Here is a 24,302-nt window from a genome sequence, read left to right on the forward strand (position 1 = left end):
GTGACCACCCAAATTGTAATTCAGCCAACCTCCAAGCATCAAATCCGCGTAAACCACTCCGCAGAGTCCCTCCCATCAATTGCGTCCGGACCGAGGACTGTCAGCCTCCTTTTCCTCCTCGTCCTTCTCTCTCACTTCCGAATGGCTGCTTCCTTTACTCGCCTGGCGGGCAGCGCGCCCAAAAGGCTTTATCTCCGCCCCTCCCACTTCACCAAATACACCATCCCCAGATCCCGCTCGATAGCAACGTCGCTTCCTCGTCGGCAAGCAGAACCTACCAGCTACCAGGCGACCAGACTCATCCCCACTGATCCCACTTTCACACATGTGGCTAACAAGAACGGTCCCCAAGAAGCCGAGATTCCCGCTGGTCTCGAGTCCGAGAGTGAAGGGGTCAACCGCAAAATCCGTCACTACACAGTCAACTTTGGTCCCCAGCATCCAGCTGCTCACGGTGTGCTTCGGTTGATTTTGGAAATCAATGGTGAAGAGATCGTCCGTGCGGATCCCCACGTCGGATTGCTTCATCGTGGTACCGAGAAATTGATCGAGTACAAAACTTACATGCAGGCTCTGCCTTACTTCGACAGATTGGACTATGTCTCCATGATGACGAACGAGCAGTGCTTCTCGCTGGCTGTCGAGAAGCTATTGAATGTGGAAGTTCCCGAGAGAGCCAAGTATATCCGTACCATGTTCGGAGAAATGACCCGTATCCTGAACCACCTCATGTCCGTCCTTTCTCACGCTATGGACGTTGGTGCTCTGACGCCATTCTTGTGGGGCTTCGAGGAGCGTGAAAAGCTCATGGTAAGCAATTTCTGTTGTAGCTGCAAACAGATTGGACAAGGTGATTGATGGACAATCCTTCAAACAGGAATTCTACGAGCGAGTCTCCGGTGCCCGTCTGCACGCCGCCTACGTCCGCCCCGGCGGTGTGTCCCAGGATATTCCCCTCGGCCTTCTCGATGATATCTACCAATGGGCCACCCAGTTCGGTGACCGTATCGACGAGACTGAGGAACTCCTCACCGATAACCGTATCTGGAAGGCCAGAACCCAGGGCGTTGGCGTCGTCAGCGCCGCTGATGCACTGAACATGAGTTTCACTGGTGTCATGCTCCGTGGCTCTGGTGTGCCATGGGATATCCGCAAGTCCCAGCCTTATGATGCTTATGACCAGGTTGAGTTCGACGTCCCCGTCGGTGTCAATGGTGACTGCTACGATCGTTACCTCTGCCGTATGGAGGAATTCCGCCAGTCCCTCCGTATCATCCACCAGTGCTTGAATCAGATGCCCGCTGGTCCCGTCAAGGTCGAGGACTACAAACTTTCGCCTCCCCCTCGTGCCGCCATGAAGGAGAACATGGAGGCCCTGATTCACCACTTCCTTCTGTTCAGCAAAGGTTACACCGTTCCCCCTGGGGAGACCTACTCCGCCATTGAGGCCCCCAAGGGTGAGATGGGTGTGTTCCTTGTCAGTGACGGTAGCGAGAGGCCCTACCGTTGCAAGATCCGTGCTCCTGGTTTTGCCCATTTGGGTGGTTTCGATCAGGTTGCTCGTGGTCACTTGCTGGCAGATGCTGTCGCCATTATCGGTAAGCTACAACATCTAACAATCTACAATCTCTTAACACACTCCACTAATACTCAAATCTAGGTACAATGGATCTGGTGTTCGGTGAAGTCGATCGGTAGAAAACGAGAGGAACTCCAAAGCTTCTGTAAAACGACTTTATAACTTGATTCTTGCAAAGAATAGAAAAGAAGCAAAGATAAAGCTCTTTCAAAAATAACCTTTCATCTACCTCTTGATTATCCGTTCTCAACTTCATCGCGGTGTTATTCGATCACCACCTCGCTGTACCAATTCCGTTTTTAATGGCGTTGTCTGTTTCCTCTGTTTACCGCCTCTACGTGAATCCCGATCTCTATCTCTTTTCTTACCACCATCTACCCTGTGTATAGTGACCGAATTCCCAGTTACAATATCATGTCTTGTAAAATATGGGTCTTGCAATTGTAGGATTATAATCCGGAGTAGATATAAATTTTTAAGTGAAACAAGAAGGTATGTTCATAGGACGGGGACGTATATTTATCTGCTACCGATAACCGCACGATCTTGTATGGTGATCAAAGTGACCGACAACGAACGGAAGAAAATATAGTGAAACAGACAGATGAAGAGACTGAATAATGAACCATATAGAGGTAAGATGTGCTAAACTACTAACCCGCTCCGAAAACGCCTATAAAACATGCGCCTATGCAAATGCAACCTGAGCACAAAGTATCAACAACCGAAAATCAAATGCATCAGCCTAGATGCCTTATTACCAGCCCAGAAGCCGGTGCTTCTCAACGCAATCTTCACTGCGAATCGAACTTGGTGTGGACGGGAAACAAGCTGTTGTCGTCAAGATGCACGAGGTCGAGGGACAACGAACGATCCTGACGCTAAAAAAGCATTTGACAATAGCCTCATACAACATTATACGTTGTCATCGTCGTAGAAGAAGTTGATATCGCGGGGCCGGCGTCGGTTGTACGAGACGAAGTCGCTGTCACCGGGTGGTCGTTCGTCGCGTGTGTTTGCTGTTAGCATGCTTTGAATACTCATGCAGACGCTCTCCACTGTTTGTACAGGTGACCATCCGGCCGAGCTTAGTAGATCTAAGCAGATGATTCCGTTGCTGTATATGTGCGGGTGGATGGGGATTGGGCGAGGGGTCTCCGATGAGTTCGGTAACTCGATGAACTGGACTTCCGGTGGCTCTGTATAAACGAAGTTGATTAGTGTTTGTTGAGCAGAGTGCTTCAAATATACATATACATAAATCTTGGAAGGGAAAGGAGTGTAACACTAGGAAGCAGATTCAGGCGTACCTATTGGATACTTAGACCCGAACGTGAACTTGAGCCTATAGACCTGATTCTGATAGAGGGGATTCTCGTCCAGGACTCGGATATCCATCTGCCACTCTTCGAGATTCTCTGATTTTGCAATTGATATACCAGGCGGTAAATGTTCTTTCATCTAAAGTTGTAACATAGTCAATTCCTTTTGTTCGTTTATATATGCTACTGATCTTGGTGGCAGATAGCAAAATCGTAATGTTGTTCATTACCAAAGCCATAGCTCAGCATGTAGGACGATCGACAAGAATAGGGCATGAGAGACGTAGGGGAGGTAAGTACCTTGAGGAGCTCCTGTTATCGTAAGCAAATTAGTCTGGGAACAAAAATTCATGAGGGGGTACAATTACCTTGCTCAAGCGTTTACCCGCAAACATGGTGAAAGATACGATTCGGAGGGCTGATTAGACAGCTCTCACTATCGCGGGATAGTAATACTCGCAGCAATTTCCTGTGTTCGCACGCTGGCCACTCCCATATGTAAGAACACCGTTGAGCCGCAAAGATGTATGACGTCTGACTCTAGCGTGGGGCGATCCACCACGGAAAAGTTGTAACGACGCGAGGGAGTGTGGGGGACGGGTGAGAATGAGGTGAAAAAAATGCGGGAGGGAGAAATGAAATGTGGAAGAGTAAAAAATCGTTCTTGAAAATGCAGCGGTTGTGAAGATGTGTCCAAGGAGTTTCAACGACAGCGCAACTTTATACACTCTCCGCCAGTCGATCACCTGCCCTGAGGCTGACTTCCCCGGCGCCCGTCATCTGATTGGCTCGCGCATCTGATGGTGGCCTGGCACGTGATGCCCATCCACATGATTGGGTCATCTAGTATAGTACATGATATATATTAAGGAGAATAGTAATATAGAAGGTACGTCTATTGAGAGGATGATATCAAGGCAGAAGTCACATTCGAGCCAAAAAGACAAAGGTGCTAAGCCCTGAAGTCTAAGCGCTGAGAGTTTTCAGAACAACCTGAACAAAAGTTACTGTATACACCATTCGTGTTATGGACGGGGAATCATGAAAATGATATTCAAAAAAAAACCTCGGATGATGGGGCGGGGCCTCAAGAGTGGCCTGGAGAAATAAATAAACACACACGTTAAACGCCACGATATAATGAGAATCAAGCATGGGCAGTTTTCTCTCGGGCTTCACGCTCGAGCCTCTCACGTTCTTCAGTGTCCTTCTGCTCACGGACCTTTGCAAGCACGACCTCGCGGAAGATAGCTCCGCGTGCAACCTTACTCAAACTCCGCTTCTTAGTTGTGCCGGTCTCGGCCTCCCTCGAAGTAGCCGGCGAGTCGACCGACGTAGATCCGGACTTTTCAGAATCATCAGCAGCAGCTGCCATGGCTGCAGGGCTAGGGATGTCGTCCTCATCCTCATCATGCATTTTGAGTGCCTCAATACGGTTGGCAAGTTTGATAATCTCAATACCTCTCTTGAGGCGGGATCTGGCAATGTATGCCCGAATTTCAGGCAGCAAGTCACGGTCACTAGCCGACTCGCCCTTCAGCCATGGATGCTTGAGGGCCTCTTGAGACGTGACACGCTTTGATGGATCAGGCTGGAGCATAGTAAGGATGAAATCCTTGGCGTCCTTGGAGACGTCCCGCCAGTAGCGTTCATGGAAGATAATGCGGCCACTGCGGCATTCTTCGATCAAATCAGACAGGCTCTCGGACCGAAAGGGCGAGTAGCCGCAAAGCAGGGTATATGTGATGACACCGAGAGACCACATGTCGACAGCCTTTCCGTGGCCTTGCTTGAGCATGACCTCGGGCGCGGCATAGCCGAACGACCCAGCCATACTGGTCAGGACTTCACTGGGATTCTCCAACATCTTGGCAATGCCAAAGTCGGCAAGGACCAAAGGCGAGGATGGGTCGCGGGTGAGGTAAAGCAGGTTCTCCGGTTTCAAGTCTGAATGTTTTAAGCCCAGAATTAGCACGCAACGGGCTTTGGTTCAACATGAAGATGCGAATGGTTAAGCGGACCTCGATGGACAATGTTCCTTTCGTGCAAATAATTAACTGCGCCCAGCACCTGACGAATAGTTTGAGATGCATCCTTCTCTGTGAATTTTCCGTAGTCGCAAATTCTGTCGAACAGCTCACCACCAGTGGCCAGCTGGGTAACAATGTAGAATTTGTCCTTTGACACCGTTAGATGCGCCAAATCAATGTCGGATACTTAAGGAAACCCACCTTGGATTCAAACCAATCGACAAAATGGACGATGTTTGGGTGATCAAGGGCCTGCAACATCTCCAGCTCATCATAGACCATTTGTTCATTGCCTCGAACATTCTTCTTTAGAATGATCTTGACAGCAACCTTTCCAGAGCTGCAATCGGCCTCGCGGACGATACCATACGTTCCGGCGCCCAATGTTCTGCCGAATTTGTACTGCGATCTACGATGGACCCTCACCGGTCAACGACTGTACAATTGAATTTCGTGAAAATATATGAGGCAAGGAAAGGGTCGTACTTCTTCTCATAACTCTCGGGCTGTCCCGACAGCTTATTGAGCATATTGGTGACTAAGGAGTAGGATTATAGTCAGCGCCTTTGCCGCAAAATTCTCCAAACATCAAAGCGTAAAGATCAGCAGCCCAGGAGACCCAGCCGACATCATATTTTCAGACCATATAGGCACCAAGAGACCAAAAAAAGCCAAAGGCTTACGCCATTGCTCCACAGAGAGATGGTGACGGTTGACGAAAGCATTTTAAAGACTTGGGAATGCATAAAAGTGGCGAACCAAGAGAGGAGCATGCGTCAACGATAGGCGGAGCAATCAATAACGAGTGACATCTCGAGCAAACTCAATTGGCAAAACGAAATAAGAGATAAAAAACAGAAGAGACTCACAACTCATGGTGCGTGAAAGGAATTATTATCCGAAAAATAAATGTGCGGTGGGCTAAGACAACACAGGCTTGACGACGCTGATGAGAACCCCGCACGTGAGGGGGAATGGCGGGGCGGGGAGGAAGTTATGATCAAGAGACGAGAGAGGCAGAATATTATTATTATCGGTCGGGTATAGGCTGTGAGGGGAGATTAAAGTCAGTCGGTGTGAAGGGAGAAAAAAAGCTGTAATAGGAGAGAGTTAAAGAGATGCCACCAAGAGACGCAGATCCTCAAACGAGCCGTTGAAAGGCTGTCTCCATACTGCGGGTGTATGATTAGGGGGGCGGGATGAGACAGTAAACAAACGGTACAGTACCTGCTCGAGTAATTATCGGCTCGGTGGTGGCAGTTGACTTCTACCGTGAGAATAGAAAGAAGGGAAATAAAATTCAATTGAAAGCAATAGGGCTTTGCTGCGAGTGAGCCCGACTCAGGGACAGATATAAAGAGACGGAGAGGGAAAGGGAAACGTAAGTCTGGCCCCTACGATAGACTTTCAATCCCCGTGGCTGTGCTCGAACCAGAATCGTGATCTTGGATTGGCCCACCGCCCAAATTGCATGTGGAAAAAAAGGACCTCCTGCAGGCAGCAGCCACATTTCTCAGCCTTGTCCCACACTTTGGTAATTTTCGGACATGAAAGGAAGTCCAATTTTACGAGACTGCCGTTTTTGACCCCTCCCTCTTTTTTCTTCTTCAGTTTCTTTCTTTCCTTGATATCGGGCAATATCGCAGGAATCATTTAAAACGTCAATTAAGCCATATAATATCCAGTAAATATCTAGATAGGGAATCATTTAAAGACCGGTGTGCTGTTCTATCCAGAGCACAATTAACAACCCAAGATAGGCAAGTCGTTTTCGTATCAAGAGATATCCTGAGAAAGGTGGCTTGAGTCCCTAATTTATGCTGACAGCCCTGTCGTTTTAGAGTGAGACCTTTTCAGGTAGCCATTGAAATCAGCCCAATAGAGATGACCAACTCGTAGACCAAACAGGTGTCTTGGCCATCATACTTGACCAAAATGGTAGTGGTCACTGGTTATCATTGCAGGGACCAAGTGCAGGGCAACGTCTAGCTTATCTAATGACAATGTTGCACTTTTGTTTTTTTTTTATCCAATAGTTGCCGCCTGGGCGAATTTCACTAGTTTAGTCCGAAGATGCGCAAGGGCGGCCTTTATGCATGCATGCCTATCTATCATGCTCATGTAAGGGGTAAATGCTTTATAGATGGACATGACAGTTGCGAGAGTCCTACATTATTTAAGTATTCATAATCTTCTCTCAACCATGTACAGATGGTCCACCTTTGAAAAGAAAAAAGTCCATATACTTCCAATCTATTGAACTATCGCACTGTGATACGTATATAACCACTAACACCCTGCCCATACAGCCATATACCATCACATTCTCCAACCATGCATTATTCTCCAAATACCCTCTTTCCCCTGTAGCGGCTGAACAATAGCCGCACAATCATTCCGCTCAGCCCACTCTATTGGCTTCCGAGGTACGGCGCACTTATACAACCATTTATGGTTCATAAAGAAGAGAGGCACTAAACAAAGCCCGTCCCGTCTTGTCCTTCCTTCAACAATGCGATGATCATCATCTACACAATCAGGATCAGCGCCGTATTCCACTAATACTCTTACAACGTTCGTATGTCCATACTCCGCCGCCCAGTTCATGGGACTTCGACCAAAGATATCCTTTTGGTCTGAATCAACACTACTATCTAAAAGAACTTGGACCATATCAGCATGGCAATGCCGCGACGCCCATGAGAGAGCCGTGTAGCCGTTTCTGTCTTTGTCGCGAGGGTCGAAACGTCGAAACCACTGTCTAAGAGGAATCACACCACTTCTGCGTTTCCATCGTATGCTGCTGCTGACATGGGTGTGAGCTCCGCATGGGATATTAAAGATCGTGTCCTTCGGTCTGAGGACAATACTCCAGAAGTTTGCACAGGGTTTGTGGGTTTCCTTTTTCGGTTGCGTGCCATAGGACGTTGACTTTGTTCGTTTTATAGAGTATAGTATTGAATATGGAGTAGAAGCATCGGCAAACCTGGCTGAAGTAGTTGAGTGTAGATATACTGAAGTATTCCCAGATATCCAAGAGAAGTTCAACAGGGAGGCAAGTTAGGTTTGTCATGATGAGTAGATGTTGGTTTATCTACCGGAGTTTTGCATTATTGGCCTGTTTATGAAGGAAAGTAGCAGACGGTTAGATGAACACTCAGATACGTCAACTGGAAGTTTGCGCAATTTTGAGGCTTCTAACATCTACAGTTTCCTTAAAGATAACATTGCAAATGCGCTATGAATAGATCCTTGTTTATATGTGTGAGCATTTCTTTGTCAGCTGTACTGAGTTACCATCTAGGACCCATAATCTAGGAAATATAAAGAATGATATATGATGATACTTCTTTGTACCAAGGGCTAACACTTAGAATATCTAGAGAGGCGGCAGACAGCACACAATCGAGATGACAAAGTAGTCGCAGCAATATGAATAGGCTGGTAATAAACGCTGAGAATGGAATGGATTTCATCGACTAAATAGTGGGTGGAAATCGATACTTCATTTTTATGAGCCAGCTCCCTAGAGCCAAATATTTAATACTTCCAAATACTTAAAGGTAAGACTTTCTCCAATATTTTCGCTTTGTGATCGCTTAGCAGAGCACTGAATCTAGTTTCCATCGTGTGTTAATGCAGAGGGTACCTAATATTGGGTGATCTCTATCAGTGGTTATCTTTAGGCCTATAAAATTATATTAGCCTACTATGTTCATTCTATGCTCATTAACGATCTGCAATGAAGTCTATTTAGCTGCTCGGAATTTCTTCAAGGTAATGTACAGAACTCCATTCATAGAGGGGCTGACAACTGCTACAGCGAACAAGCGATTCGTAATGCGAACACTTCGTTTTGCTATGGGATATTGGAGTATAGGGTATTCGTGAATGTCCTGAGGTTATACTAGGAGTTATGTATCTTTTGTCCCGTTACTGAAATAGACCAGGAATGAATAACAAAGCATAAGGGAATCAAACAGCAAGGGTAAAACACATTTCATCATGATTACCTAGGCCGATTAAAGGAGTGTTGCATTGCACTTTATCAGTTGGAAAGAGTGGTCGTGAGTTTCAGATACGGAATGAATGCTTGAAGTTGATATATATATATATATAAGGCGGAAGCCGGGGATCCCTTTTTCGAAGTCAGTAGAATCTGTTTTCATGACTTGTCAACCATGGGAATAAATACTCTGCTTATTCTTCTCTCCCTGTTACCCCACAATAGTCTTATTTATATTTCTATCCTAACCTCAACAAGTTCAACCCTTCAACTTGTACAAGCCAGGCTAGAGGTCACGTCCATTCCACGCTGGACTTGAACTCATGTTACAGCCCGAGGAAGGATATGATATTCCAGCCTGAACCTAAAGTAAGTGTGGTCTTGATAATTTCGTTCTTCTTACGCTAGGGATCTGACTGACCCGTGAAAATCGGAAAAGGACTTGAGGAATGCAAACAAAAAGGGATAAACAGGTTTTATCTCGCTGAGATATTCGGGTTGGTGTGGGGTTTTGTTTGTACTACCGACAACGTATATTATCTATCAGTCAAGTTAGGTGAGTGTATGCCCAGCTACACATATGTTGTTTTCTAATATATAAAGTGTAGCCGATGTTATCACCGATCACGATGGTATCCTGGGTTGCTTTGAAACCCTCAGAGAATATAGGAAGTGCGAAATGGATGCAGAGTCTCATAGATTGTTGTGAGTTCTGCTATCCACCTTTTGAAAAACTCAATTGGAGAGTAGGAGGGATGTGGATGGCAAATATTATGTACGTCTAGCACTAAGAGTGTATCGCCCTCACGGCTACGTGAAATGACTTGCCCGCTATGTCATCATATATTCCGTGTTATTCGTGGAACCGTGTTAATACTTGGAAGAATGCGGGTGACCCAGCGTATGCACTTTATGGGGAATAGCTCTAATACTTAGTTTCGCAAATAGCTCATTAAACTTGTAGAGTATTACTAGCTGAATCTTTTACAGGATACAGCGTATGTATCAATGGGCCAATAGGGCCTAACTGGCTTGATGTACGGCTGTAAGACAAAATAAAGCGACGAGAAATGCCAAAATATATGCACCCCTGATATAGAGGGATACCGGTTCACATTATAGTTATATGTCTCCCAAGGCCTTATAATGGTAAGGGTCATGTTGGATTTATGCCTTAATGGAGCGATTTATCAAAGCGCGCTGAAAGCAAAGGATTCGCAAGACCTTAATTTTGGCATCAATATGTTAGAGATGCTCTACGGATACATAATTTCCTCAGCTTAAACACTTACTAAAGGAGGGGTTTATGATGCCGTTCATTTTTAATGATTGCCCGAAGACCTAGAATTCAAAAGTAGTGTTGTATCAATGTGAAGAACATTCCAACATTTACAAAGCCCCGGGCTATCTTAATCTCCCAATAAGGATAGTCGAGTCTGCTAACTGTCAAAAGACTTTGGCCATTGGCCTTTCATAGTCACGTAATTAACTAAGGTTAAGTTAGGGCGGACAGGGCCAGTTTAATTGCAATCGCATGTCAAAGAAGAGTACAAAACAGAATCTCTTGGACAGAAACCGGACAACACCCAAAAAGGTCAAAGCAACAAAAGGGGTGCAGAGTATCCCATGGACTGAAGAAACATAAATGGCCCGCTTGAGTTCTCTTCAAGGTCGATTTTTCTTCCATTCAGCACTACCAAGTTCTTCCTAGCCGGCAATCAGGTATCAGAATTGATTGTCGTTCCTTTCTCCCTGTCTGCGTTGGCTACTGCCAACCATTTCGCCCAAAGCTGCTCGGACATTGGGGCACTTGCCGATTGCCGCACTCGCACCACAGAATGCAAATACGACGATCGGCTCCTCCTGAATTCTCGCGCAGAACAAAGGCATACAAATCAGCATTGGATTTGAACAATTGCCTTGAGACTACCCCTGACGCCATAATTCCTAAGGATAAGTATGTATACCACGAGGGATTCAAGAGCGTATAGCTGACAGGTTGTAGTGGTGATTTCTTCGAGAGCATGACAGACTAGACTGTTACTTACAGGAGAAGACAACACTATATTGCAGGTATAGCCAGCCAACAGGTAGTACTATGGGTCATTCTAAGTATGAATTCTCAAGGCTCCATATTCCTGTCAGGTCTAACTGGAGGGTTGCAGATGATATTGTACACAAGGACGGTCTTTTGGGTTGCTTTGATCACCACGCTGCACCTATGGACGTGGTTTGGTGAAGTCCCTCTTAGAATTGAAGTTGTGGCCAAATCCATGAGCCTAGATTGGATGGGATTCAAGAGTAATGGATTTCGGAATATGTCTTTGTACACTAAACTGGTCAAGTGTGTTTTAAATTGTGCTTGAATGGGAATGCTATTGGATTGGCTTCTTAGCAAAAATCGTATCTTGTTGAGAATCCAGTAAAAGCAGCGCTCAACGAGAAAGTAAAGCCTATTTCTATTTACTGGGATCAACCTCTGATCTCTAAAAATAGCTTCATATTGGTAAGGCGTCCTACGGGACGAATTCACGCATGTGGTAGGAAATCGGGCGATGTGCCCTAATCAATCCCTAACAAAAGAGACTGAATACAGCATATCTCCCCCAAACCGTGAGCCCCGCCAACATTAGCGGATAACTTATTTCGTCGAATCGAAAGGGATCTGGCCGGTCTGTTCTTTGGATCAGTTTAATGATGGGTACAGGACATGCCCGGTTGCCCCACTGTCAACGATAATATGAGGCGGTGTCTGACTCTGCTCCTCAACTTTGCTTCTTACTTTCCTATAGCGGCCACGCGTTTTCAAAGAAGGAATGTCCTAAGATGAATAAATGCTGGACATGTAGATACTGCCAGTTGGACCTGCGTTATGAAAAGAATCTTATACTTGCAAGTGTGCGGATGGGCAATGCTTTGCTTCCTATGGAAAGGATCTTTAAGGTGAGGCTCAATAAGTGATGAACTCCAACCTTTGATAGTATATTTTCTAACGAGACCAAGATGACTTTGAGGAATGAGAATGGCTACCTGCGTTGTTTCGAAGAGAAGCGGACGCTGATAGAGTAAGATGATCTTCGATATTGAGAGGAAGAAGCTTCGAGGCAGAATGTTTATCCTGGGCTACTACGCCTGCCCGAGGAGAATTGCTATGCTATGATAGTACATGACATGTTGATGCGATTTTCTTACGTACGGATTGGATTGGGCTTTGTTTTACCTATTGCAAAATAACCGAAATTCTGATTATGAACACAACCCGAACAAGCACCCATGGAAGTAGATCTACATATTAAATCTGTGATTTCTTTGAGTCTTATTTGTATTTTGTATGTACCTTATACATAAAGTATCGTCAATAAAAATTAATATTATGTTAGTATGGGGGAGGCGTAAAAGAATAACAGTTCATGCTTAGGCTAGAGTGTGGCTGCGTCCGCTTCTCGAGATTGCTGTAAAAGTCTCCTCCGGCCTGTTCATGCTGAGCCCGTCTGCTAGGCAATTATTTCTTCTTAAAAGAAGACGCACATAGCGAGAACATATTAGCAAACTTCCGTTTGCTCGAAAATTGCAAGCATGCTAGGCTTCGTCTAACCGGGATGGCCGATGTTCGAAGGGATAACCGTTATGTTTGATTCCAATTGCTGAATCTATGAAAGGCGTATCAACTGCGATCGCAACGAATAGTCTGCTTTGCGGCGCCCAATTTTGATATATGCATATATACAGGAGACATCACTCTCCGCGGGAAATCGAGGGCACTTTACTCGCGTTTTGGCTTTTTGATTGGGTTGCCCTGCTCGTCCACGAGCCCCTTCGCGCGCATCACCTTGAGGGCATCATTCAGAGGATCTAGCGCTGGCTCCGGTGCCCTGTGCGAGCCATAATAATTGTCGGCCCAGGTGAAGTATTGTCCATAGTTGACGGTGAAGTACATGTGGTGCAATGTGTGGTGCGCGGGGCTGTTGATGAACTTTTCAGTCCAATGACCCGTAATCATGTCACCGTCGTGAATCAGGATGGTCCAGATCTGGACCGCAATGAAGAGGACCATGTACAGATATCTCTGCATTGGGCAAATGAAGACGAAGACACTTTCGAGTATTAGACATGATCGTAATCGAGGGTAACGGGTGACGAGAGATTGGGGGACTTACTGGTATGGAAGAGACTGCACATATCCATCAAGCGGGTGGAAAGCCAGTGCAGCCCATGGAGTGGGAACTATTATGTCGTTAGCGTTGGCCACTGCAGGTACCGGAAGGCAAGAACCCTGTGCAAAGTCTTACCGATCCATTTATGATGTGGCTTGTGAATGTACTTGTACACGCTAGGGTGATGCTCCAAGCGATGGATCCAGTAAATTCCAAAATCATTGAAAGCCATGTACAGGATTGACGAGATTATCAGCCAGGGCCAGCCATAGTCGTCAACATTGGCGTAAAGCAAGCTTTTACCGCGCACCTCAGCCAGGAACCACGGCAAGGTCAGAATATTAATGATTGGAACAGCGGCCAGCGATGATTTGATCTCCTGAGAGACTTGATTCGGCAAGAAGCGAGGATGGTACTCGAGCCGTCGGTCAAAGATAAAATAGTAGGATAGAGCACTGAAGAAGAGGTAGAGGAGCGTCGCGCCGACTTGAGTGATGACGAGAATCGAGATGATTTGACGATAGATGTTGTCGCGTGGCCATAAGGAGGTAGGCGCCGAGAGACTGGAATCTGTGGAATTGGTCAGGTCGACGCCAGGATAAGGTAACGCCCAGGCATAAGCCTTATCCAGAACGAAGGGATCGAGAATATCGAGAGCCACATCCATTGTCTGCCATTCACAAGTGCAGACACAAATAGTTAAACGAGCGACGAGGACGGAGGGCAACAGGAATTGAGGCGAGACCGACGGGGGATCAGATAAAATTTATTATATCCACTAGATTGTGGTTCGATGTCGGATCAGGAGGGAAATGTTGCCGGGGGTTCGGGAGAAGCGACTTGCAGGACTGCGCCAGGGGTCAATTTTACAAGTGGGGCGGGCTTAGCAAGGAACTGGCCTAGATTAGTTTCCGTGGCAAAATTGTACTTGGTACTTAAGTAGTAAGTTAGTAGTAACTTAAGACTCAAGATAAGTAAAGTAGTAATATGTAAGGTAACATTATATTATCGATCCATCGCCGAGATCGGATGGTTAAAAAAAAAGTTACTGAACTTCACTCGACTCGACCCACACGGTGTGAAGTACCGTGCTCTGGGTCCCTCGAATGCGCAGTGAAAGCGATAAATGTACGCATCGTGCAGTCATCTTGGAAAGAGCGAGTTAATCAGAAAGTGCTCCAGCAGAGTATGAGTAACGAGACACGCTCAAGAGATGTATGGCAAGAGAGAGGGAGGGAGCGGTGTGAGTGATTGCCAAGGCGGTGAGCAGCGACAGTACGGTCTCAAGTTAATCTACCATCCCCTCTCGAATTTCTTCAACATTCCCTCCAGAATCTCCTGTATATAGATCCATAAGATCATTACTTTCTAAAGAATGACCGACCCTCTCGCCATCCTGCCTCCGGAGATTGTCTTGCGTGTCTTGGAATTCTCCCCAATCTCGGCCCTCGCATCCCTGACAGCAACATCCAAGGCCTGGCACAGATTTATCGACGTCACCCATCGCGAAGCTATTTATGCCTCCGAATCCAAAACCGACCAACCGTCCGGAGGCGGCGCTCGTGATTTCGCGTTCCTATCAGATAGCACCAGCTTCTCGAACCTGTTCGAAGATACGGCGTCATGGAAGGATCTGTGCAAGCGACAGACACTGCTCGCCCGTAGTTGGGCGGAATCACATCCAATCAGTCGGGAATCAGTGTTACAAGTCGGCAATGACCCCGTCTGGCGATTCCGTGCCGACTTCAAGCGTCGGTTTTTCGTTTCCACGTCTCACGCTGGTGGATTGTACGTCACTGACATGGACACGGGTCGGATTCTGTGGCGACTCCCCTCCACGATAGATCATGACGAGAATGCGGTTCGTCCATACGCACACCTGGAATATCAGGATGGGATGGCCGTCTTTGATCGCGAAGGCGATGCGCTTGAGGTCTGGCAGGCGGGTCTGGAAGGTACAGAGCGTGGGGAGTTCCGGCGCATCGCCGTGTTGAATCACGATTGCCAGACAAGAGGCTTTCAGTTGTCTTACTGGACACTTTGTGTGGTGTCTAATAAAGGGCAGGGTTTTGTATATGACATGACACAACGACCCCCCAAGCTGACCACGCATCTTCGGATTGAGCCGGACGCCGTTGGTCATCTTGACCAGAGCGAGGACGCTGTGATTTATTCTATGGGATCGAGAGGCTACCATGTCCACGACAAGGCATCAGGCGAGTTCTTAGGCTCGTTACAGCCGTCGCATTGTACGGACAAATACCATATTCGCCCGCCAGTTGTCACTTCTCGTTCAGCAACCGCGGCGTTGGCGGGAGCTATGCGACTCGGCCCCACCCATCGATTATATCCTCTTGGCCCACCTCGCAAAGACACTCTGGTACCGATCGACATTGCCAAAGGCCCTCTCCAACCGCCGAGCGATCCTGAACATGTCTGGCATGGCGAGGATGAATGGGGAGCTGGGATGCTGCACGGAGACCTTTTTGCTGGCTTTTCCCGTGCCGGTCGTGTTTTCGTGTGCTCCGACTGGCGTAAGGCCCTTCACAGCCATACCACACTCGCAGCGCACAGTTCCCTCCTCGAATGCGAGTCAGACGGGACGAGCTTTGATCTAGGCGGGTGGTTGTCAGTGCGCAACCACCGCCTGATGTTCGAGATCCAAGACCGGATTTATGTCGTTGCGCTCGATGATCACAACAGGGTTCAAGATCTCCATCGTCCCGCCCGCGGTTCGTATTCGCTGCTCACTAGCTCCGCGCCGCAGCTTGCTGTGCCGGTCAGTTTCATGGCACTGTATGATGATGCGATTATGACTACTTACACTGTATGTACCACGCTACCGAACACGAAGACAAACATAGGAGCGATAAGGCTAACATTAGAACCTATAGACCCTCGGCTGGCGCCAATCCCTTCCGGGCCTCCCGGGTGACTTGCATCCTGGACAACAGGACGGCCACGCCCGTATCTTCCCTACCAAAGCCATTCGCATCGTTAGCCTAGCCCCAGACCTTTCCAACAGCAAGTTTGCCCCAGCAGCCAATGTTGGCGAATCCCAAGATCCAACCACCGGAGACGAAGGCCTGTCGGAGCCGAACGAAGCTCATCTACTGGCAGATGAGGCTTGGGACTCGACTCCCGGGGTAACACAGTTGGTTCATCTGCTCGCGAATGAACTTGATGAAGATGACGATGGGCTGGAGGTTATGGTAACGGACCCCCGCGACGGCGATATTGATGAGGGGTGGGAGGATGAAGACGAGGAGGAAGATGAGGAACATGGGCATGAGCATATTGGTGCACATGCCCATGGGAGCGCCTAGGTTTGAACCAAAGTTCCATACCTCGGATTTCCTTTTCCCTATTGATAAGCGGCGCATCTGGTACCACTAAAAAGGTCATGCGTGCATCGTTAACACTAACTGGATACAGCGGACAGAATATAATAGATAGGAGATAAAACGCCGACGAGTCCTATCAGGGAGTGCCCAAAGCAGGTTGTCGTCACGGGCCATAGGCTTATTGTTACGACCGATTGGCCCGCTACTCGACAACTAAGACAAAGATATGATTAAATGTAAGTACATTCTAGAGGGCCAGGCTAAGTGAAAGTGATAATAATAGCCTGACTATCTCAGAACTACCGGCAACTGTTGCCAATGCCTTTCTGACACTAATAGACCAGAATCTCAGCAGCTAGAAGTCACTCGAGGGTCCTGCCGATGCCCAGGTCATGGAACATAAGATCTACGGACAAGGTACAGGTATTTGAGAGCAGCTGATGCTCACTCATGACGCATAAACATCCAAACAAATAAAGACTTTCTAAGTTTACTAGAATTCTGTAATAACACCGGCTTTGACGATGAAACACCACGGAGCAGTCCGAGGTGTGCAAAGACCTTTCACTTCGCAATCTCGGGACACTGTAAGCAGGGGTTCCCTTAGCGTTTGACCTTGACTACAAAAAGAATATATATCAATCACTCCGGGTAATAATCACTGACCTGTCCTATCGATAGCTATGAACCAAGTATCGGCTTCATTCTTTATTTTTTTCAAATCAAACTGACCCCGTGTTTCTTTGTATCAGTCTCAATTGACAAAACCGGGAAAGGGTTCTACGAGTATCAGAAAGCAAAGTAAGCAATACTTGAGACCCATGAAAATCTTCAAAGGAGCTTCTGTAGAACTTTACATCCATACTTCCCGCACAAGGATATGAGAGATAAATAGCCTGACTCGCCCCTTCAAATGCACATATGTACTTTGATACCGCATATGTATTCTGCAGCAATCTCTTGTAGGGAGAAAGATATAACCCTACTCTGCTTACGTATTCAGATACACCCAACTGAAACCGCACCAATCTTGTTCATCAACTGTTTTCTATAGATACTTGCATTGCCAATGATGCTGTCGCTTATTCTTCTGCTACTATGGGTGTCCGTTGCTGTCCGCGGCAGCTTTCCCAAAGAGCATTGCGACCGTCTATTAATTGTGGATCTGAACACCGTAAAGGCAAATTGTAACTCATACGGTGCGTATGGAAGAAAGCATAGCACCTCGGATTTGAACCGCTGTTATGCCAATAGTGCAGACATGGAGTTCTTAGAGCACAAGTTTTGGTATTTTGCTCCTGCCCTACTACACCATAACGCCTCAACGCTCGTGACTAACAGATACTAGGGGATTTGCCTTTGATAATGGCTGTAAAGAGTATGGAATAACAGATAATTTTTTTATGGCGTGTCAGGGTAAAGATGGTGACAAGTTTGTCCCGAAAAAGGCATTTTTGGGTAAGTTCAATTAGGGATCAACAGCTGCCACTGGAACCACGACCTCAAACGTGGCATCCAGCACAGCGTCGACCGTGAACTCGGAATCCGTAGTCTCACCAGAAGCTCCGACAGCCAGGCGTGGAGCATAGTTGGTCGGTAGTATCAATGAGGGATACTACAGGGATCACTGCGATAGAGACCATCGCTTGAAGGAGAGTTGTACGTCTCATCTATGGCTGTAAGCATGATGTTGGATATAGACACGTTAAAACATATCTCTGCCGTACTTTTCCTTCATCCCCACTAAATTCCTTAATCTATAGCAAATATACTTCTGACCGATTGGGGAATGCATGCTTACAACCTTTCTGACATAGTATATATACAATGAACGTTTGACCTCAACTACCGGAAAGAGACCTAAGGTCTACCATCCCTTGTTTCTGTCCCCCTACTGGTAATATACTGATTAAGCACCTTAAGCCTTTATAAGCTCCAGGTAGGAGCCATCCTTTCATGTCCATCCTAAGATCCTTTTTATCTAGTTACGATGTTCTCACCTGACAAGCAAGACGCCAATGTCACAACTTCGACAAAGCAAACAACACCCGACACACCAACACGGCACATTGGAAGGAAATCCCGTCCCACCTGCCACAAAGACGCCGAACTGACTATGCTCGGTCTACCAGGTTGAGAAAAGAGATAAATATTTTAAGTCGCCATGTGCTTGGAACTCATCTAAAACACCTATGCCCCCCTCTCTTTAACGCATATACTCAACTCAACCATAAATTAACCCCATGTACGAATCTTCTAGAGCCAAAGATGATATTTAAATACCTTCACTTGCTACTCTGGATAACTTTCACTATCTACGTCACAGCTGACAAACTGGATACACGCAGAAACCTAGGCCATACCCGGTACCAACCTGAAATTGAACGCATACTGTCCGATCCACTCTAGAAATGAAGCATTCCATTATTTCTGGACTTGAACCTGTGATACGCCAATGGAGACTATATAAGTTGCAGTGTAAGCCTAAGTATGAACCCACATCCATTGTTCCCTTTGAACACTAGGAGCTAACAAATTCTAGTGGGAATGCATTTAAAAATGGCTGCCGGGACTGCACGGTCTCACATGACTCCAAACTAGGTTGCCAGTGCTCGCATGCGAATTGCTCGCTTCGAAAGAAGGAGGCGCAATTAGGTGTGTATTCTTTGTGATCTATATCTTGGCGATATCTGATTGTGCCGAAGACCAGGATTCATGATTTGAAAACGGTGGACTTCCATGTCCCCCATCCAGTGCTGCTAAGACGAACTTCGATGTGCCAGCCAGCATGTATTCCTCGACAGGTTTGTCAGGAAGCGTGGTGTCAAGCACGAAGGACACAACTGTGCTAACAACTGCGTCAACAAGTGCATCTACAGCCGAGAAAGAGGCAGTGATAACACCCGTGTTATCCGACACGAACTTGCATGCAAGGCGATAGAACCGACGGAACTTTTATCACCAGGTCAAAAAAAACAAGGCTTGTATCCGACTTAGCCGAGTCTGCAACAGTGCACGCCATACGCGAAAGTCTCATCAAAGATGGGGCTAGCAGCAAGAGATAACGCAAGATCATTTGAGGAGACCTTCCATGATAGCATGTTCGAAGATAAATACATACTAGGATCAACTTGCGATCGCTGCTTCAAGCGGGTTGAATTACCTACACAATTAGAAAAAAACATGAGTACACGATTTTTCCTCTTTACATGCATTTCTAAAGTGCTCTAATTTTATTGTAATGTAATCATACCGTATAAGATATCGTTATCATCTTCACAAGGCATGATATGACCGGTATTGGAGTATCAGGAGGACGACAAGTATTTGATATCTCGGTACTAAGATTCAATCACAGGGAGCCTCCAAAACGCCCTCAGATCCTCCTTCAGCTTCAGACAAGGCCATCCCAGATGAAACTCTGCAGCTGATAGCAAGTCCAAGAGAACCTTGGTCTCGCTAGGGTCATGAAATAGTTCACCGCACAACCCAATAGCCAAGCCAGCAGTCGATCGCGTCGCATGAAACTCAGGGTTCGTCAAAGCGACCCCACATATGACTCGAACGCACTCTTGTATTCTGTCATCGTTATCCTGCATACGACGAATCCGACCGATTCGAAGTGCAGACGCACCGGGATCAGCCGCCAGGAGGAGAATACGACATAACTCCAAATACAGACGGGCTGCAACGTGGCAATCATTACAATACCAGATCTTGGGGAAGTAACTAGACGGTCGATTTTCTGATTCGCTGTATATCGGCATGAAGGAACTTGGTCTGCTGCGTTCCCAGTCCTGAACATACTGCATCAGATCGTGCCAACGGTCCTTGGTTCTGTGGACGACGTCTCCATATGCGAAGTCGGTTATATCGGCTGAATGGGCTATAATTCGGTATGTCCACATCGCTTCGGATGTCGGCCCTAGTGATGTGTCGATATTGCAGTGATCGGTAAAAGAGCCCACTGGTCTTTGGGTCAGGTTAGCGACAAATATTTCTTGTTGCAAGACCACGATCAAAGCTGCATCCGTGAAGCTTGATGTGCAGATGTTTCCTTCTTTTATGCGCACGGGGATACGGGCAGATAGGTTATGCGGCTCAACAACCTCCCTAGGAGAAGGTTCTATGTATCATTAACTTAGTTATGTTTTGCTAACAATCGAGATATGTTTTCAATAGATGGCAGGTACCTGTCGTTTCTTCGGGAAGACGAAGTATCACCGCTGATGCGACTAGAGACTCGTCTAGTGTCTTCTCAGAGTTATCGAGGGCTGATATTAACGACTCAAGGCAGTATTGTTGGTACTCGTCTGCGATTAACCTCTGACGCTCTGAGCGTGAGCGCTGATGTCTGGCAGCTACTTCTAGAACAGCATACAGAAGGATAGGGTTAGTCGATGCAGAACTCGCAATGTAGGAGAAGAAATGCCGGCTTGGGTCGCAATAGTCAAACTACGGATAGACGATTAGCAATTACGAGTAGCCAAATTGCAAAACCTACCTACCCAAGGAGGGAGAGAGGTCATGAAGTATTTAAAAAGAGATGCCTCATACACGCTACCGAGCGGGGAGACGCGAGATTGAGGTCTCATAGGGCTTAATCTTGGTACAGAACTAGACGCCTGTGAAGGCGAAAGCTGAAGCGACTGTTGATAGCCATTCTGGCCCTCTGTTGTAGGATTGAATCGACCATTACTCTCAAGGTCCGCCTCACTTTGGCTAGTAAATCCAACACTGTTCTCTACAGAATACTCGACAAAGCGGAACATGCCATCCTTGCGGCTTGTGCATAACTTATTTGCCCGCCGGCAGCCATGGCAAGGGCTACCTTCCGAGCCTCCTTTGCCTGGGGGTATGTCAGCCATCTTGTTGATTTGAATTGTTGGTTAAGTGACTTACATCGTATATGACGGGTCCGGCACCGGTCATTGGCGTGTTATTAGCACTTTTCCAGGCCATCCACGCATGTTATATGACGGGGATATAGAAAACACTACACACCAGGCCTTATGACGTCCCAATCGGGTTCTACTAGTAGTCTGAGTTGGAGGTTGGATGTTACCGCCCATAGAGGACTAGACTAGAAGAGCCGTAGAATAATGGCAAGAAAGATAGACAAACCTGTCATGAACGTCGACGACTTGTACTTGGTGTTTCATCATCACTGGGTACTAGGCACAGCGCCATATCCCGATAGCAGGTAAATTAAGCAGCTAGCCTTCCTCCTTGTCTCCGCTTATACCGCTAGTCGGTCAGGGACATTAGTATACGTGGATAGAAAGGAGCGGACCAATATTTCACATTTCTAGAGTCGTGGTAATAATGATAACGAGGGAGACGAGGAAGCGGATTAGGATATAATAAGCAAGGATCTAAAGACCCTTTACTACAGTTAGGTAATAGAGATTGATCTGAGATATATAAAAGGTCACTACAATAAACCCAAGCGGTAAATATTCTACTGGAAAAACTTGTTACCAAGGCTAATAAGATCACCGTAAAATATTTCTAATATCCGAGGCGAAGGAGCCAGTGTTCGATACTATAATACTTATTATTATTATAACAATGCTTGATAATATATTTAAGAGTAATATTTATTCTATTGAGAAAGTTTTCTTTGGTTATGTACTTGCTCCTTGACGCTCTAAACTGTCTCAAAATTTATAAGAATCAATTGAATGATCCAGTATATCGATAGCCTATCTTGGCTGGGCACGGCATTAGGACGCATGATATAAAGTCACTGAAATATTATATATGCCTATATTATCTCTAATGTTTTGAGTTTGGCTATTGGTATAATTTAGGCTACAAGACCGTACTATCTACGGCAAGGCACGGGCGAAGCTGTCAATAGTAAGTTATTCCAGCTGCCTTTTATTTTATATTTCTATCTAGGCATTGCTGAATAGCTATTAATTTATCCAACTTCTAGATATTATATCACTCCTATTGCTCTAGTAAGTTATAGAATGTACTTATACCGGTGTCTTCCAGGAGTATACAAACTAGCGAGTCCAGTGCCATAACTAAACGGTATTTCTTGGGATACCTTCAGAGAATATATTAATAAATATTCTCAGTTATTATATCGATTCTCGTGCACTGGCTTATTTTAACGATCTTGCTTCTACATAAAGAGCTTTAATCTCTTCTTATTCAGAAATAATTCGTCTTAAAGAACTACGAGATTCTTTAATTACGGAAGCGAAAGAGCTTTATGGATCGTGTAAGGATATACAGTAAATATAAAGATTAGAGAACTTTAGACTAAGGCGGAGGCTAGCCTGCGCTGTGTAAAGACAAAATAAAAAAAAAAGAGCCTTTAACGCTGCTTGTGAAGAGTTCTTTAACACAAACAATATAAAAGAAATAAATAAGCAGCTCGCCCGTCTTGTATAGATATCGATAATAATGGATATCTCCCCGAATCTGTTATTTATAAGCTGGAGAAGTAAAGACGCGTAGCAGATCTGATAAGGCTCTCTCCTAAGGATCTCTTAGAGAAAGAAGCTCTAGGCTACTGGTATGGTTTCGTCTCTAGCATCCCGCATAACAAAATACGCTCAATGGAGCTTGGAAAGTGGAGATGATCGAGGGTATGGACCCGGATGTGTATTACAATCAATCAACACCTGCCAGGGATATAGTAGCAACCGAACTGAATAAAATACCCAAGTACAACTAGCTATTTCAGGGCATTAGTATATTTGGCAATCAGTGATGATCAATTCATTGGCGTGGACATCTAAGCATTCTTTTTTAGCTTCTTATCTGGCAGCATTCACGTAGCTGAAGTCCTATTCCTTTCACTTAAATAGGGCATATGCTGTGCCCTACACTGATGTACGTACATGCACTGCTTCACAGGGTGTTGCATCCTATACTCTCAACCTTCTTTCCATGAGAAACTCATAGTCAGGCATTGCCTCCCGCACATATATCTCAATCATCCTCCCGGGACCCTCCCCAAACTCCTCTACCCACTGCCTCGCACTTTCATCCAGGTCGACGCTCTCCCTGGTGGCCTTAGAGGCGTCAATCCCAGTAGACCCATCGATTGTCGATCAGAATGCCATAATCCCCGGTCGTCGTGTTTCCTTGTCCGTGTCCCACTGATACCGCAGTTGAGTCGTATCTAAGCACAAAATGTCGCAGAACCGGGCTACCACCGCCGGCTTGGTCATAATATCATCTGCATCTAAGACAAGGGGAAACATGGTCTCTGTCTCGACCGAATTATCAGTCGCATTGAAGTCTCTTTCGTAGAATTCGTACAGTTGCGGCTCCAACGCAGCGTCATAATGTTCCGACACATGCGTTTTCCCTGCTCAGAGTGGAGATACTGGTCACCATCGGCTTTGCGTGCAGCACGATAGTACGATGGAAAGCAAGCGCAGGGTAACGGATCAAGAACGTCGGTTTTAGTGTACTGAGCAAGCTGTCTGGGAGGAGGGTCTCATTGTACCGCGATTGATCTTCCTCGCATTGCGGTGACGGAAGCGACTCCTTTATACTGCCTCTCCCGAAAACGAATCTGGTCTGTGCAACAGGATTGGTGAGGATATGCGTGTGTTCTTTGAAGAACGTCTTCTTGTCTTGGTTCTCTGCATTGTGGATGTACTGAGTCAATGCTCGAACACAACCGTGCATGCATGCAGTTTTCTTCGTGCGTTGGCCACTTGTTAGGTCGTCAATATACTACAACGCCCATGTCGTAGCAGAGATGGTTGAACAGCGCAAAATATTAACCGCCATCGTTGTAGAAGGCAAAGTCAGGCTGGGCGTCGAGGCTCAGGGTCTTAACAAGAAGATTTGAGCCCGTTCGAGGGTAAGCGAGGAGGCAAAATGGCGAATGATG

General features: G+C 46.3%; 9 protein-coding genes across 9 annotated transcripts; 3 read left to right on the plus strand and 6 right to left on the minus strand.

Annotated features, from left to right (window-relative positions):
* Positions 1-59: 59 nt before the first annotated feature.
* BDW43DRAFT_294758 (NADH-quinone oxidoreductase subunit D) lies at positions 60-2,063 on the plus strand. The gene is made up of 3 exons (XM_032043987.1): positions 60-810; positions 878-1,598; positions 1,661-2,063. Exons 1-3 carry the CDS (start codon positions 142-144, stop codon positions 1,696-1,698), a joined length of 1,428 nt encoding a protein of 475 aa, XP_031894005.1. The 5' UTR covers positions 60-141; the 3' UTR covers positions 1,699-2,063.
* A 1-nt stretch (position 2,064) lies between these two features.
* On the minus strand, positions 2,065-3,623 carry BDW43DRAFT_294761 (ubiquitin-conjugating enzyme E2). Its single transcript, XM_032043988.1, has 4 exons — positions 3,270-3,623; positions 3,202-3,213; positions 2,890-3,040; positions 2,065-2,778 (listed from the first exon to the last, which is right to left on the minus strand). Exons 1-4 carry the CDS (start codon positions 3,294-3,296, stop codon positions 2,495-2,497), a joined length of 474 nt encoding a protein of 157 aa, XP_031894006.1. The 5' UTR covers positions 3,297-3,623; the 3' UTR covers positions 2,065-2,494.
* A 1-nt stretch (position 3,624) lies between these two features.
* Positions 3,625-6,387, minus strand: BDW43DRAFT_294766 (serine/threonine-protein kinase). Its single transcript, XM_032043989.1, has 6 exons — positions 6,159-6,387; positions 5,801-5,979; positions 5,418-5,469; positions 5,133-5,340; positions 4,923-5,079; positions 3,625-4,848 (listed from the first exon to the last, which is right to left on the minus strand). The coding sequence occupies exons 2-6, from the start codon at positions 5,805-5,807 to the stop codon at positions 4,049-4,051; spliced, it is 1,224 nt and encodes a 407-aa protein (XP_031894007.1). The 5' UTR covers positions 5,808-5,979; positions 6,159-6,387; the 3' UTR covers positions 3,625-4,048.
* A 669-nt stretch (positions 6,388-7,056) lies between these two features.
* Positions 7,057-7,826, minus strand: BDW43DRAFT_294778 (uncharacterized protein). The gene is made up of 2 exons (XM_032043990.1): positions 7,241-7,826; positions 7,057-7,167 (listed from the first exon to the last, which is right to left on the minus strand). The coding sequence occupies exon 1, from the start codon at positions 7,602-7,604 to the stop codon at positions 7,251-7,253; it is 354 nt and encodes a 117-aa protein (XP_031894008.1). The 5' UTR covers positions 7,605-7,826; the 3' UTR covers positions 7,057-7,167; positions 7,241-7,250.
* Positions 7,827-12,700: 4,874 nt separating this feature from the next.
* Positions 12,701-13,758, minus strand: BDW43DRAFT_304823 (sterol desaturase family protein; the record flags this gene model as incomplete). The annotated part of the gene is made up of 3 exons (XM_032045674.1): positions 12,701-13,031; positions 13,095-13,161; positions 13,227-13,758. The coding sequence occupies 3 exons, from the start codon at positions 13,756-13,758 to the stop codon at positions 12,701-12,703; spliced, it is 930 nt and encodes a 309-aa protein (XP_031894009.1).
* A 708-nt stretch (positions 13,759-14,466) lies between these two features.
* BDW43DRAFT_317086 (F-box protein) lies at positions 14,467-16,417 on the plus strand (the record flags this gene model as incomplete). Its single annotated transcript, XM_032048456.1, has 2 exons — positions 14,467-15,918; positions 15,986-16,417. 2 exons carry the CDS (start codon positions 14,467-14,469, stop codon positions 16,415-16,417), a joined length of 1,884 nt encoding a protein of 627 aa, XP_031894010.1.
* Positions 16,418-17,386: 969 nt separating this feature from the next.
* Positions 17,387-17,974, plus strand: BDW43DRAFT_294794 (uncharacterized protein). Its single transcript, XM_032043991.1, has 2 exons — positions 17,387-17,722; positions 17,784-17,974. The coding sequence occupies exons 1-2, from the start codon at positions 17,505-17,507 to the stop codon at positions 17,905-17,907; spliced, it is 342 nt and encodes a 113-aa protein (XP_031894011.1). The 5' UTR covers positions 17,387-17,504; the 3' UTR covers positions 17,908-17,974.
* Positions 17,975-19,639: 1,665 nt separating this feature from the next.
* BDW43DRAFT_324161 (uncharacterized protein) lies at positions 19,640-21,207 on the minus strand (the record flags this gene model as incomplete). The annotated part of the gene is made up of 3 exons (XM_032049899.1): positions 19,640-20,561; positions 20,629-20,890; positions 20,944-21,207. The coding sequence occupies 3 exons, from the start codon at positions 21,205-21,207 to the stop codon at positions 19,777-19,779; spliced, it is 1,311 nt and encodes a 436-aa protein (XP_031894012.1). The 3' UTR covers positions 19,640-19,776.
* A 2,301-nt stretch (positions 21,208-23,508) lies between these two features.
* Positions 23,509-24,094, minus strand: BDW43DRAFT_317088 (uncharacterized protein; the record flags this gene model as incomplete). The annotated part of the gene is made up of 2 exons (XM_032048457.1): positions 23,509-23,768; positions 23,824-24,094. 2 exons carry the CDS (start codon positions 24,092-24,094, stop codon positions 23,509-23,511), a joined length of 531 nt encoding a protein of 176 aa, XP_031894013.1.
* Between the last annotated feature and the right edge of the window lie 208 nt (positions 24,095-24,302).

The sequence above is a fragment of the Aspergillus alliaceus genome (genome assembly GCF_009176365.1).
Source record: "Aspergillus alliaceus strain CBS 536.65 unplaced genomic scaffold BDW43scaffold_97, whole genome shotgun sequence".
Lineage (NCBI taxonomy): Eukaryota > Fungi > Ascomycota > Eurotiomycetes > Eurotiales > Aspergillaceae > Aspergillus > Aspergillus alliaceus.